Raw genomic sequence first — 14,869 nt, forward strand, 5'->3', positions numbered from 1 at the left:
ACAGAAGGGTTGAAAAGAAAAGATGGAAAAAGATAGGCTATGCAAACACTTAGCAAATGAAAGCAGATCTTAATGTAAGACAAGTTATACCTCAAGACAAAATATTACTAAAGATAAAAACACACTTCATAACAATAAAAGATTTAATTCAAAATAAAAGAATGTAAAATTTATGTGTATAGAAAAATGGCTTCAAAATATATAAAGCAAAAAAATTGACAGAACTATAAGAGGATAGACAATTCCATAATCATAGGGGGAAGTATTAAAATATTTTTCTTAGTAATTGTGAAAATAAAAAAAATCAATATTGGTAAAGATTTATGCAATGTGATTAGCAAACTGAACCAAACAGATATATAGAACTGTGCCCCAACAACTAAAGAACTCACATTCTGTCCAAGTATAAATATGTTTATAAAAATTGAACAATGTGGGCCATATAGTAAGTCTCATAAAATTTCAAAGGACTAAAATTGTACAGAACATGTACTCTGACCACTATTCACTCATGCTATAAGTCAGTAACAAATAAAATCTTTATGTATTTGAAAACTGAAAACTATTATTTCTATATAACTATGGCACACAAAACAACCATATTATTTCATAATGAAATTACTGAACTGGATAAAAATAAACTTCATAGCACAACTGAAAAATAAATAGAGGTGTTGGCAGCAAAACGGCACCAGGTGTTAGACCTGTGCTTGCGCTCTGGCTAAGAAAGAATTCAAAACCAAGACCCAAACTATAAGAGAAAGTTTATTTACAAAGTCACAGAAGTAAAAGAAGTGAGCCATAGGAAAAAAAAACGGGCACAGAAAACAAGTTACAGAGGCAAAAGAAGGGTCCTTGGAGCTTAGGAGAAAGCGAGAGGCAAGGGTAACCTGCCTGGAGGAAGGGACTGAAGGAAGGTAGAGGCACATTCCACAGAGAGCTGCACTGGGTCCTCCATCTTGAGGGAATTTATCTGGAGGTCTCAAGGGAGGATTCCAACAGAATCTTAATCAGCTTTCTAAGTGTGTCCTTTTAGGGTAATGGTTTCTACTGACTGATTGGGGCCAGGGCAGGGGTCAATGTAGCTGGTCCTGATGTCAGCCATGACATCCCTTATTTGGTTTGCTACTTTTCAGGGCCTGGAACTGAAACACAACTGAGGCCTAGATGTATCTGATGCAGGTCTGAACCTCATTGTCCCGGGGGCTTAATGCTTAAGGGCTATTCTACAGCCTCCTTGTTCATTCTCCTTCTAAGGGGGTCTAATGCAGATGCCTAGCAATACTTTAGGGAAGTAAGGTCAGAAAAGGTTGAACCACATGACCAGCAATATGCTAGGGGAGGAAAGGTCACTCTAGGGGTGAGGTCCCAGCCCAGTTTTGCTCATTGCTAGGTACTTGGTGACCTTCTGTACCTGGCCCATTGTCCTTGATTTGCTCATGTCTGTCTAACTGCCTACCTCAAAGGGAAATTAATATCCTAAAATGGGATAATAATGTTTGGAAATTAATATGCTAAGCATCCATCTCAATAAGACAACAAATTAATCCCAAAGAGAGAAAGAAGACATTTAACATATCTAGTAGAGCATAAGTCAAGGACATTAAAAATAACAGAAAGGATCAACAATACAGAAATTGGTTCCTTCAAAAAACAACAACCAAAAAAACCCAGTTTGATAAAATTCTGGTGAGAGTGAGTGATGGAAAGAAAAAAAAAAAGAACTATAAGGAATAAAAAAAGAAATCCCAAGAAATCCTGCAAACATTAAAGAAATAAAAAGTGGATATTAGGCATATTTTCATGTCTATAAGTTTGAAATTTTAAATGGCACTGACAAATTCCTAGAAAAATATAACTTTTTAAACCAACCAAACAACAATCCTGAATAGTCCTAAAACATTTAAAGAAATGAAATTCATACAAAAATTTCCAACAGAGCAAAATACAGCAAAAATTACATGACAAAGTTAAGAATATCTGGGGTTTAACATTAGAAAATCAATCACTATGATTTCCCATATTAATAGAATAAAGCTGGAAAAAAATCATATCACAAAGGATAAAGAAAAAAGTGATAAAATTCACTATCTATTTATAACATAAACTCTTAGCAATCTAGGAATCTGATACAGGATCTCCAATAATCACAGATCAAAAATCATTTTAATTATGGAATATTGAAAGCATTTATTTTGAGATGATGAACTAACCACACAAGTATCTCCACTATCATTATGTCACCTCACCCTTGCACTAAGTATCCTGTCCAAAAGACTAAACACAAGGGGGAAAAAGCATAAGGGTTGGAAAGAAAAAGGAGTCATTATACATAAGTATCTTAAACTGAACAAAAATAAAACATAGCATAATAAAATTTGTGACTTAGAACTAAGACAATGAATGCTTAAAGGGAAACTCTTGACATCAAATGCCTACATTAGAAAAGAAGGATCTCAAGTTAATGGCCTCTGCTTTCATTTTATGAAAACAGAAAAGAGCAAATGGAAAAAAAAGCATGTAGAAGAAAGGAAATAAATAAAGACAAAATAAATCAATGAAATAGAAAAATATATACAGAGAGGGAAAAAGACAAAGGAAAACCAAGAAATGTTTTCTTAATATAAAGTTAAGAGCTCTCTAGCCAGATTGCTAAGGAAAAAAAGACAAAAATTACCAATATCAAAAATAAGAGATGACATAAAGGTATGAAGAGGTTAACAAAATATTATGAACAACCTTATACCAATAAATTCACCAACTTAGATGAAATGAGCATATTCCTCAAATACACAAACTACCAATGCTCACTCAAGAAGAAATACAGAATATAAATAGTCCTAGAGCTATTGATAATACTAAATTTGCCGTTAAGAACCTGGCCACAAAGGTAACTCTAACAAGATTTGAGATCTCACTTAAAAAAAAATTTAAGGAGGGAAATGGGCCTACCATATAATTAATAACCAATGCATAAACCAAGGGGTGAGAAGGGACAGATTACAGAGAGAGAAAAAAGAAGAGGAGGGAAAGAGGGGAGTAAGAAGGGAGAAATAAAGGAGGTAAAAGGGGAGGGAGGAAAGGAGACCAAGACCTCAAGTTGAAACTTAAGGAAATTCAGACTAGTGAGCCTGTTGGAGTGCTATTTATACAACTTTAATCCACCCTTTTCTCACAAAGTAAACTTTCATTTCAAAATGAAATAAGATAAATACTGCAAAAAGAGGTTTTCTTTGATAATTTCCTGTTCCTAGGTGATTACTTTTGCCCATCATCACTGGATTATTCCTTTTGCCCCTGGCATTGTCAGAGAGGAAGTGGCAATGATTGGTTCAGGAATCACCTTTAATGTAAATATATTTCTAGGCAAATAAAAAGCTAATTAGAGACACTTTCCTAAAATATAGATCATACTTGAAGAGTGTAATAATATACTATATATATATAGTATTTTTCCCCCCATTATAAGATGCTTGATAAAAGATGCTTTTGATTCTCTAGACTTTCCTCTTTAGCAAGGAGGAACTTCTTGTCCTTTTCTGCTATGTTTTTAGTGGAACAGAAGCCAAAAACCTCTGCAATGTTTAGTTCCTTATTTGTCCAACAAATTATCATCAGTGAAGTCAGCAGCAAACTGAACAACCCTGGAAAGAATGTTTATTAACTAAACACTGTTGCAAGCCAGTTGAGGAGTACAAAAAATATGACTTGGCTCTAAGTCTCAAGAATAGTTACTACCAATTTAACTTGGTTCCTTCCTAGAGCAGGAAAGATAAGTCTACATAGTATCAGAGTTGGACATGATTTCAAGAAATTCTCTTAAATGTGTATATAACTAAACAGACAGTTTTAAAATGTAACTGCTTTTAGCTTAAGAATTACAGAAAGTTGTCAGAAATTTTTGTTGCTATTATTGTTGTTTACTTTACCTTAACAAAATATTACATGACAAAGATTTGAAATAAAACAAAAACCTCATAAAATTACTTGTATCTTTCTTATTATGTAAGTTTAAAAAATATATAGAATTCATTCTCTGAAATGGCATACATGCATACACATATACTTTCACTAGTGGCAGTTTAATGGTTTGGGAATGATTATCATATATATTCTATTTGTTTATATTCCAAAGTATATTCTATTTAATATATAATAATCATTTATTTATTTTTTAAAAATATATTTTATTGATATTTTACAGAGAGGAAGGGAGAGGGAGAGAGAGTTAGAAACATCGATGAGAGAGAAACATCAATGGCTCTATCCACTGAGCCAAACCGGTTAGGGCCATAATAATCATTTATTTGCAGGCATCATTACCAATTAAATAAGCAGTAACAATGTACAAGGCTGAGAGGCAGGTTTATTGTTGTAACTCAATGGAGCTAGAAGCACCTCATTTTAAGTTAACTTTAAATTTATAAAGAAGGCAGTACTGGTTCTGTATTCTTCTGTTGTAAAATGCTACCAATATCAGATAAGTGAGTACCTAATAATACTAGATAATAACAGTGATAAGATTAAAACATATAAAAACATTGAGAAAGTCTATGATTTTTTATTTCTTTCTATAAAAGATTCACCAAATTTTATTCCACAAGTTTTATATTGAGCATTAAGCAGCTTTTACTCACAATGGTTTTGACACCAAATGGATGGGGGTTTTTCTTACAGCAACCATTCCTCTGACACCAACCAGGTATCCAACAATTCAATTTAATGCTGACATTATCTATCTGGAGTTAAGCATCAGATTCCACAAGTTAAACGGCTCAGTCCCACAAGATGATCCCCACTTCAGATGCCAAGCACAAGTCCTAGAGGTCACAAATCAAGGCTTTCCACAACTCTCCTCAAAGTTCAGTAACTCAGTGTGATCACATAATTCAGGAAAGTGATTTACTTATTCTATATAATAAAAGCCTAATATGCTAAATGTCTGGTCATCTGGTCGGCCATTCAACCAATCAAAGCATAATATGCTAATGATATGCTAAGGCCGCTCAACTGCTCGCTATGACGTGCACTGACCACCAGGGGGCAGACGCTCTGACCGGTAGGTTAGCTTGCTCCTGGGGTCTGGCCAATCAGGACTGAGGGAGAGGGCCGGACATGCCCTGGAGCCCTCCTGTGATCCCTTCTCGGCTGGCCAACCTCCTGCATCCCTCCCTGGCCCCAACTGTGCACGGGGGGGGGGGGGGGGGGGGGGTGGGGGGGTGGGGGGGGGAGGGGACCTCGGCCTGGCCTGCGCTCTCTCGCAATCCGGGACCTCTCAGGAAATGTTGGAGAGCTGGTTTCGACCCAATCCCGCAGGCCAGGCTGAGGGACCCCACTGGTGCACGAATTCGTGCACCAGGCCTCTAGTTATTATTATAAAGGACTAGAGACCCAGTGCATGAAATTCATGCACTGGGGGGGGGGGGGGGGAGGGGGGTCCCTCAGTCCAGCCTGCACCCTCTCACAGTCTGGGAGGCCTCGTGGATATCTGAGTGATGGCTTAGGCCTGCTCCCCGTGGGACATCCTTAGTGCTGCTGCGGAGGTGGTAGAGGCTCCCGCCACCACCGCTGTGCTCGCCAGCCATGAGCCCGGCTTCTGGCCGAGCAGCACTCCCCCTGTGGAAGCGCACTGACCACCAGGGGGCATCTCCTGCATTGAGCATCTTCCCCCGGTGGTCAGTGCGTATCATCATGACTGGTCGTTCTGCCGTTCAGTCGATTTGCATATTAGCCTTTTATTATATAGGATACAACTCAGGATAGCCAAATGGAAGAAAGGCATAGGGCAAGTGTGTGTGTATAGCTTCGATGCTCTCCCTAGGCATACCTTTCTCCCAGCACTTTGATGTGTTCACCAAATTGAAAGCTCTTTGAACCAAGTTGTTTAGGGCCTTTTTTTGTTGAGGTTCCACTGGCTGTTGGTGACTAAACTCAATCTCTGACCCCTCTCCCCTCATCAGAGGTGGTGAGGTAGGTGCTACTGAAATTTCCAGCCTCTAATCACATGTTTTGGTCTTTCTGGAGATCTGAAGCTATCTAGGAACCCAGCCACTAGTCATCTCAGCAAGCAAGACACTCTTATCCCTCCACATATTCCAAGGGTTATAGAAGCTTGGGCCAGGAACTGTACAAAGACCAAATAAATATATAAATATATATAAATATATATGAATATATATACACACACACATACACACACATATATTTTATTATACCAGAAGCACCTATTCTGTTCTTTGTCACCATGGAAGTCACTGTGGGAAACTGTTTTAAAGGAGGCCATTGTATAAAGCAGAGATTTTCAACTGGTGTGCAATTTTTAAAACATACAATACCTGACTATTTTTTTAATTGGTTTCAGAGAGAAGGAAGAGGAAGAAATTAAAACATCTACGATGAGAGAGAATCACTGACTAGCTGCCTCCTGCATGCCCCATACTGGGGATCAAGCTCACAACCCTGGCATGTGCCCTGACCGGGAACTGAACTGTGACATAGTTCATAGGTCGACGCTTAACCACTGAGCAATGCCAGCCAGGCACAATACCTCACTATTTAGTCTAGGGCACTAACCTCTTTTCTCTTAGATTGTCAAATAAAAAAATGACAGCTATCAACACAGCAATGGCTATTCAATGTGAATAAATCAAAATTACATCTTTTCTTTTGTCAGACCTGCAAAACATATATTTTGGTGTGCTGCAGAATTTTAATAAATAGTTTATGTGTGCCATGAGATGAAAAAGATTGAAAACCGCTGCTATAAAACAACAACAGATCCTTTGTAAAATAACAAAACATATCAGACCTTAAATATTCAAATGGGTGTCATCCTACAACATAGTTACCTTGTGAGATTACATTATGTTCTAACATTCACATTCCTTTCAAAACCCAAGAATATCATCAATTATGTAGCATTCACACCACACAGAAGATGTTTCCATTATAAATTTCCTCATTCATTATAACCTTCTATTAATAACATTTTTGGCTTATCCAACCATGTCCTTCCTCAAATTACACTTTTAAAACAATGACAATTTGCTATCAACAAAAATGACATAAATAAATAAGCTACTAATACTGAGGATAACATTAGAAGTCTTTTCCACATGGTTTAGTGCTAGTCAATGTTATCATTCATTCATAAGTGCATGATTTCCCAAGAAGACAACTTAGATTTAGCTATGTGATTCAATGTGCTTCTTTTTTGTTTTTCAAGTCTCATTACATTGTATACCTATCTTAATAAAAGAGGTCCCTAAACAAGGACTTAACAATCTTTACAGAGTAAAAACCAAACAACAACAAAAACACAAGAAAAAATGGAAATAACTCACATAAGCGTACATTCTTTTTTAAAGTTTCTTGAATATATTTGAAATCACACTAATAACCAACTAAGTTTAATGTCTATAACATACCATTTACAGCTTTTTCAATCAGCTCTTCACAAGCATCAAAATCACCCTTCAACACCAGTTTATCATGCAGATCTGTTAACATAGGATGTTCCAGGGCAATCTTGGTTTTCTTTTGTAGTGATTCAAAGGCTTCTGTATAATTGTGTTGTCTAAAGTGTTTTAAGCAAAGACGAATGGCTTCCTGTTCACGGTACTACTGGAACACAAGAGAAAATATGAAAAGAAGAGATTTGCTTAGTTATTACTATAGGAATAGTAAGTGACAACTAACCAACCTAAAGTGAGCATTTATTATGTGCTAAACCTATTCCTTATATCGTTATTTTCACTTTTAAATGGCAAAACTGATGTATAGTCAATTATAATAACCTGTCAAAGGTCACAAAATATGTAACAGAAAGATATGAATGAGATAAAGATATATAGATATAGCTTTCATGAAGATGAAATATATAAAGAGATGAAACCAGACCTAATTCTAGAGCCTGAACTTTCAAGAAAAGCAGGAAAACTATTTATGAAAACCCACTTAAGATTGTAAAAATTATAACTTCATGGCTTTTACTAATCAGATTATAATGTTGGTTCTACCCCACTAGAAACCATTAAATAATATACATATGTTATATTATGCTTTTTATTCTTGGTTCTTGGTATTAAATTATTACTTGAATGACAAATATTTATGTATTTTAAATTCACAAACAGGTTTTATGACTCAAAATCATGAGAAAGAGACTAATTAAATTGTATAATTTTTTCTAACCCTCGACTACTTCATCTATTTAAACAGCAATAAGTAAAAATCTTAATAAACTAGAATCCCAAAACAGGAATGTTTAATTTACTAAATCTAATTTAATTTACTAAATAGGATGAATGCCAAAAATACAAGCTCATATAAAGAATTTTTAAAGATAAAAAGTAAGTTCAAGAATACGTTTTGAGATTTCCAAATTTTCTAAAATAAGAATGAACAAAACTAATGATACAGAAGCAATACATGATAATTAAATAAAAATATGATTTACTTGTAAGCAATATCCTTTAATAAAGTAGGAAAATAAGATGCTACCTTTTAGGAAGCTTCACAAGAAAAAAAAATCAGTTGCCTGATTTTTTTTATTAATAAAAGGTTATCGAAAATACTTCCTTAAGCACTATAGTTAACCAAGATTCTCCCTCATCAAATAATAAAAGAATGATTCTATACCCAAACTAATTTTACATTATTAGTTTCTTACCCTTGGCCTGTAAATAAAGATTTATCATAACTATCCAGAACCATATTAAACAGTAATACCTTCTTATTGTGTTGACCTTAGGAGTCTGAATCATCCCCATAAAATTTTCTATCAGGTGGCATATAGATACATAGTAGAAGATTTATGAAATAATAGAATTTTAATGCTTCAAAACAGAATTGAATCTCAGAGAGTAAAGACTTTAATTTTAATTTCTAGAGGTTCAGAGTAAATATAGAGAACTTGAAAAGTGAATGTGGTTGAACAATTTTAAGTTCTCAAATATAATCTTTCCATAGTGTTGGGGAAGAGGTGAAATTTGCAACTTCCTGAAATATCAAGAGTTCATGTGAATTTATTAAAGAAAACACATATTCATATCATAGGCTAAAGGGAAAATTCAACTATCAGAGAATCTAAATCTTTTTTACTTAAAGAAGCACCTTTCAAAGACTTACGATCTATTATGTGAATTACACTGTAAAGGTGTTTTTTAACATTTAAAAATATCGTCTTCACCTTGAAAGAATTTACAATATTGAGATCCAAAAATATACACAAAATACAGAAAAGTCAGCATCTATTTTAAATTGAATGTAATCAACTGCCCAAAATAAATTAGTTAAAAGTTTCTCAATTAAACTGACCAAAAAAAGCTGAAATTCCATACAAAAATATTATATTGTTTCCCAATCTCCTATGAGTAAATCAGTTTACTCACAAATAAGAATATTAGGAACTAGTGAGTAGATTGACAAGAAAGAGGCCTCCCCTCAAATTAGCCAAGAGTCAAATAAATATACATTAAAAACAAAAATGAAGCATGAAAGATATTTAAAACAAAAACAGAACGTCTAGTTCTCAATAATTTAAACTCACATTCCTCAGTCTGTATCCATATAAAATGACCTATGAATAAAATCGTTAAATATGCCCAGCCAGCGTGGCTCAGTGGTTGAGCATCGACCTATGAACCAAGATGTCACAACTCAATTCCCAGTGGGGGTATGCAAGAGGCAGTTGATCAATGATTCCCTCTCATCATTGGAGTTTCTAGCTCTCTCCCGTTCCCTTCCTCTCTAAAATCAATAAAAAAATATTTTTAAAAAAACTGTAAATTTAATTTTTCTTTTTCCTATAAATACAAGATCATAATATTTATAGAAACTGTCTCAACTTCTTTAAAAGGAAAAGCAAAAATTCTTATAAAGGAATTTTTCATAGGAATGAAGGCATATATGATAAAAGCAATTCAGAACCAAAACTACCCCACTAAAAACTGTGTTTAATAATTACAATCAACATAGGTTAAAAACAAAATTAATGGTCAGATTATAATAATAAAATGGCAGATTCTGGAGCCAGAATGCCCAAGTCTATATACTGGCTTAACCACTTTATAACTATGTGATCTTGGGCAAAATAAATGAACCTCTCAGTGTTCCATTTCATCATCTGTAAAATATAGATAATAACTATACTTATCTCATAGAGTGGTAATGATTTAATAAGTAATAAAGGCTGCTTAGAAGCTAAGAGACTATAAATGAGCAATACAGTTAGTTGATTAATCATAATAATTATCACTATTCTCAATATTTTAAATTATTCTCAATGAAGACAAGAGAGTAACATAATTCTCCTTTACAGGCATTAGAAACATGATATAAGGATTTTAAAATACAGTCCTACCTTGCTATACCAGTTGAGACAAGGTTGTACTACATCGGGATCATCAATGCCACTAAGTTCAACATACCAGATGCTAAAGTTAAAGCTGGGTCCCCAGGATAAGAGTGGAACTTTGAGGAGAAGAAAAAAAAAAAAAGGAATAAAGAAAAATAAAAAAATTAACATAGTTCAAATAAAACTTTAGCAAAGTAAAATCACTATTCAAGCCTATTAGGAGTCATGCAACAAATTTTCTCTCAACACTTTCTATGTACCTAGCACTGTACTATTAAGTGCTGTGGCTACAAGAGCAAAATGAAACATGATTGCCATCATGAGGTTTCTTTAATTATAAAAATACTAGAGGCCCTCTAGTATGCATATAAGATCTTTGGTTAATCTCTTCCCATCTCCCCCCGCACACTCTGAGATTCATCAGTCTGTTCCATGTTTCCATGCCTGTGGTTTCCGCTCCTGTGTTGAGCGTCTGCCCCTGGTGGTCAGTGCGTGTCATAGCTTCTGGTCAGCCAGTCGGCTGGCCGGTCACTTAGGCTTTTATATATATAGACTAAAGGCCCAGGTCCCTTGGCCTTGCCTGCGGGGATAGAGCCCAAACTGGCTCTCTGACATCGCCTGAGGGGCCCGGGGTTGCAAGAGGGTGGTTCTCAGGTGATGCACCCCAGAATCGGGCTCCCTCCTCTCTGGTTCCGGGTGCATCACTCAAGAACTGCAGCTCCTGCATTGAGCATCTGCCCCCTAGTGGTCAGTGTGCGTCATAGCTACTAGTCGGACGGTCAAACTGTCAGCTGGTCAGCCAGTCGATTAGGCTTTTATATATATATAGATAGTAAGATAAAGTCGAAGTGGCCATTTACACATCCCAAAAAAAACAGGGTCAGGGCTAGATGATTTAGGCAAATTCTACCAAACCCACAAGAAACAAATAATTATGATGTAATTTAAACTATATCAGAAAGAGACTGAAAGTTCAATTACTTATCAAAGTGGCACAATCCTGAAAACAAATCCAGAAGAAATAAAATTTAAGGCCAATCTCAACTATGAAGACACATTAAAAAAATTTTTTTAAGTTGCAAAAAATACTACCAGGTTTTAACTGTAACCATCGTAGTGTTCATTCTATGAATAAAAGGATGGTTAAATAATAGGAGCTATCTATATATATAAAAGCCTAAGCGACTGTTACAACCAAATGACCGGTCGACCAGTCGCTATGACGCACACTGACCACCAGGGGGCAGATGCTCAACACAGGAGCTGCCCCTGGTGGTCAGTGCACTCCCACAGCCAACCTCCCCCAGCCAGCAGGCCCCCATCAGCCCCTGGTGCTAAACCATTTGTAGAGACCTGCTTCTGGGTTGGGTTTTGTACATAGCAGAGCAGCTCCTTCACTGCGATATATTGAAAGTCAGCCTTCGATACAAGGGTTTGTCAGCGGTGAGGGAAGAAGGGGGGGTAAGGCAGGGAACCACACAGTGGTGGGGCGCCGTCGGACTGCCGCCTTCTCTCCCAACCCCATTGGGGCCTTCAGGCCCTGGGGTGGGATGGGGAACCAGGGTTGGGTGGTGGCGGATGCGGCCCCTTTCCCAGGGGGGCTGTGGGCTAGCTCCCTCCTCGGGGCCAGTGGCCAACCTCCTGCGGTCCCATCTCGCCCTGCTCCCTCAGAGGGAGCCCCAGGCTTGGCTCCGCTCCAGGCTACAAAGTTTCAATTGTAGAAGGTAAATAAATTCCAGATACCAGGGCCTCCACTTGCATTGCCAGGGGGCGTGGCCGGCCTGCAAACCACCACAGGCCCCTCGCTCAGGCCGCCCCATGCCCCAAGGGAACCCCACCCTGATCCGGGACACCCTTCAGGGCAAACCAGCTGGCCCCCACCCATGCATCAGGCCTCTATCCTATCTAATAAAAGAGTAATATGCAGATTGATCATCACTGCAACACACAATATAGCTGCCCCCATGTGGTCAAAGATCCTGCCCCCATGTGGACACAAGATGGCCACCACAAGATGGCCAGCAGGAGAGGGCAGTTGGGAGGCACCCGGCCTGCAAGGGAGGGCAGTTGAGAGGGACCAAGCCTGCAAGGGAGGGCAGTTGGAGGTGATCAACCCTGCAGGAGAGGGCAGTTAGGGGTAACCAGGCCGGCAGAGGAGGGAAGTTGGGGGCAAACAGGCTGGCAGCGGAGTGGTTAGGGGGTGATCAGGCTGGCAGGCAGAAGCAGTTAGGGGCAATCAGGAAGGCAGGCAGGCAAGCAGTTGGGAGCCAGCAGTCCTGGATTGTGAGAGGGATGTCAGACTGCCCGTTTAGGCCCGATCCCTCAAGGGGTTCCATATTAGAGAGGGTAGAGGCTGGGCTGAGGGACAACCCCCCTCCGTGCACAAATTTCGTGCACCAGGCCTCTAGTATATATATAATGTAGTAATAATATATATATAATCTGAGTGGCCAGATTATTATGCATTCAGAGATCATAATAATCTGGCCACTGAGTGTATATGCTTGCCCTGTCCAGGTGGCTCAGCTGGTTGGAGTATCATCCTGTTCACCAAAAGGTGGTGGGTTGGATTCCCACTTGGTCAGGGCACATGCCCAGGTTGTGGATTTGCTCCTGGTTAGGGCACATTTGTGGGGCAACCGATCAATATTTCTCTCTCACATCAATGTTTCTCTCTCTCTCTTTCCCTCTCCCTCTCTCCACTCTAAATTCAACTAAAAAAAAATTGTAAAGATATATATATGCTTTTTTACTGATACATTAGATAACAAGATCTAGAGGCCAGTCCAATAATTACAATTTCAAAGTTATTATATTTGCCATGCTATAAAGTGATGGGGAAAATCTGTAACTTCTATCTGTGACAAGTCACAATATTACTATGAATTATTGCTAATATTACTATGAATTATTGCCTATATTCATAATTGGAAGAAATGTTAAATATATTTAAGGTTAGAGAAGACAGAGATGCAACTTTTCTTCCATCAAATTCATAAAACCATTGATTAATCCTTCTAAACTCCTGTACAATAAACTCAAAAAGTGTATATACAATGTCTCTAATGAGGCAAGCAGTTTGCTTGGTGCTTTTGAAATTTGAGGAAACAGAATACAGGGTCACTATCCCCAAAGATTTCACAATCTACCTGAGGAAACAAAACTTACATATATCACACAGTAAGAGAATTCAACCTTTGGCTGTAGACTTAAGTTTGAATCCCACCTCTACTTTTTACTACCTGTATGGTTTTGGTCCAGCCATTTAACCTCTAAACTTCACTTTTCTCATCTGTAAAGTGAGTGTAATAATACCTATCTCACACAGTGTTAAGTGGATGCTTCATAAACAATACCTACTATTATTATTACTTTAAAACAATATAAGCACATATGTAAGCATATACTAGATGCTATGTCTTTGGTCCATTGTTAATATCCTCAATCAAAAAAGGAAAAATTTTATCTATCAGTATAATGTTCAAATGAGATACCACATTGAAAGCACTTACATACTATAAAAAAACATAAAACATACAAAGCTCTAAATAATAAATGCTGAAATGACATGATTCAAATTATATCTGTGCATATTCATTTTCTTTAGTACCCGAAATATTACATTTAAGAAATCATGTAAACCAGAACTATTTGAATATAAGTATAAAAATGCACAAAAAGATACATTCAAAATGAAACAATCTTTCATAAATATGAGCTTAAATTACTTTTTAAGACTTACTTAAATTTGGTTTAAGCCAAATGTAATGATGCTATATTCATTATCAAATCTGGAAATTATCTGCCATTGAGTTAGTCTTACTGTGACTAACTGAATGCTGATTATATTTAAAAAACTGTATTTGTTTAAGGATAAACTTTTTAAAAATAAAGAAAGATCTTTCAAACATATTATTGTAGACCATAAATATGAAGTACTCAAACGCATTTTTTCTTTTAAGGAAAAATTTAACAATTTATACCAACTAGGTAAAATAATTATCTGTGCTAAATCACCACCAAAAGAGAGCTAACCATTACTCAAGTGCTTTATTGACATAATTTTTAAAGGAATCATAGCAATAAACTAGAAATACTAACCTAACATACAGGCTTTTAGTTTCACATTTTCCTTTTTTTTTTTAAACTTAGCAAGAAAATGTTGGAAAAAGGTTGGAAAGCAAAGGTACTGCAGATCACCATTAACAGGTTTTTTTTAACAGAAAAGTGAGAAATATGAAGTTATCTAAATATTAATATCCTAAATATCAACTGAGCTAGTAAGTGTCTACAATTTTGGGGGAAGCTCCATTTAACATTTTGCCTGAATACCATAAAACTAACCCACCAGGGTAAAGAAAAAAAAAATCATTATATCCTATAATTAAAAGTTTGATAGAAAGAGCTGGAAATAAGGTCCAAATTCTTGTCTTTAGGCAGATGAATATCTAATTGGTCCCTAAGAAACCTCAGTTGTCTTCTTATAACATTTTAAGAAAAGAAACTATGCAA

The 14,869-nt window shown here is 36.7% G+C and overlaps 1 protein-coding gene across 4 annotated transcripts in view; it reads right to left on the bottom strand.

Annotated features, from left to right (window-relative positions):
* MKLN1 (muskelin 1) overlaps positions 1–14,869 on the bottom strand; it is a 330,653-nt gene that overhangs the window by 109,230 nt on the left and 206,554 nt on the right. For 3 of the 4 annotated variants that reach the window (XM_079785914.1, XM_079785913.1, XM_079785915.1), the window contains 2 exons: positions 10,364–10,473; positions 7,428–7,620 (listed from right to left, as the gene is read on the bottom strand). In XM_079785914.1, the coding sequence (XP_079642040.1) occupies positions 7,428–7,620; positions 10,364–10,473 (303 nt within the window). Of the gene's footprint in view, positions 1–7,427; positions 7,624–10,363; positions 10,474–14,869 lie in introns of those variants that run through there. The other variant, XM_079785916.1, reaches the window with a different exon arrangement.

Source organism: Cnephaeus nilssonii (assembly GCF_951640355.1).
Source record: "Cnephaeus nilssonii genome assembly, chromosome: 12".
Taxonomy (NCBI): domain Eukaryota; kingdom Metazoa; phylum Chordata; class Mammalia; order Chiroptera; family Vespertilionidae; genus Cnephaeus; species Cnephaeus nilssonii.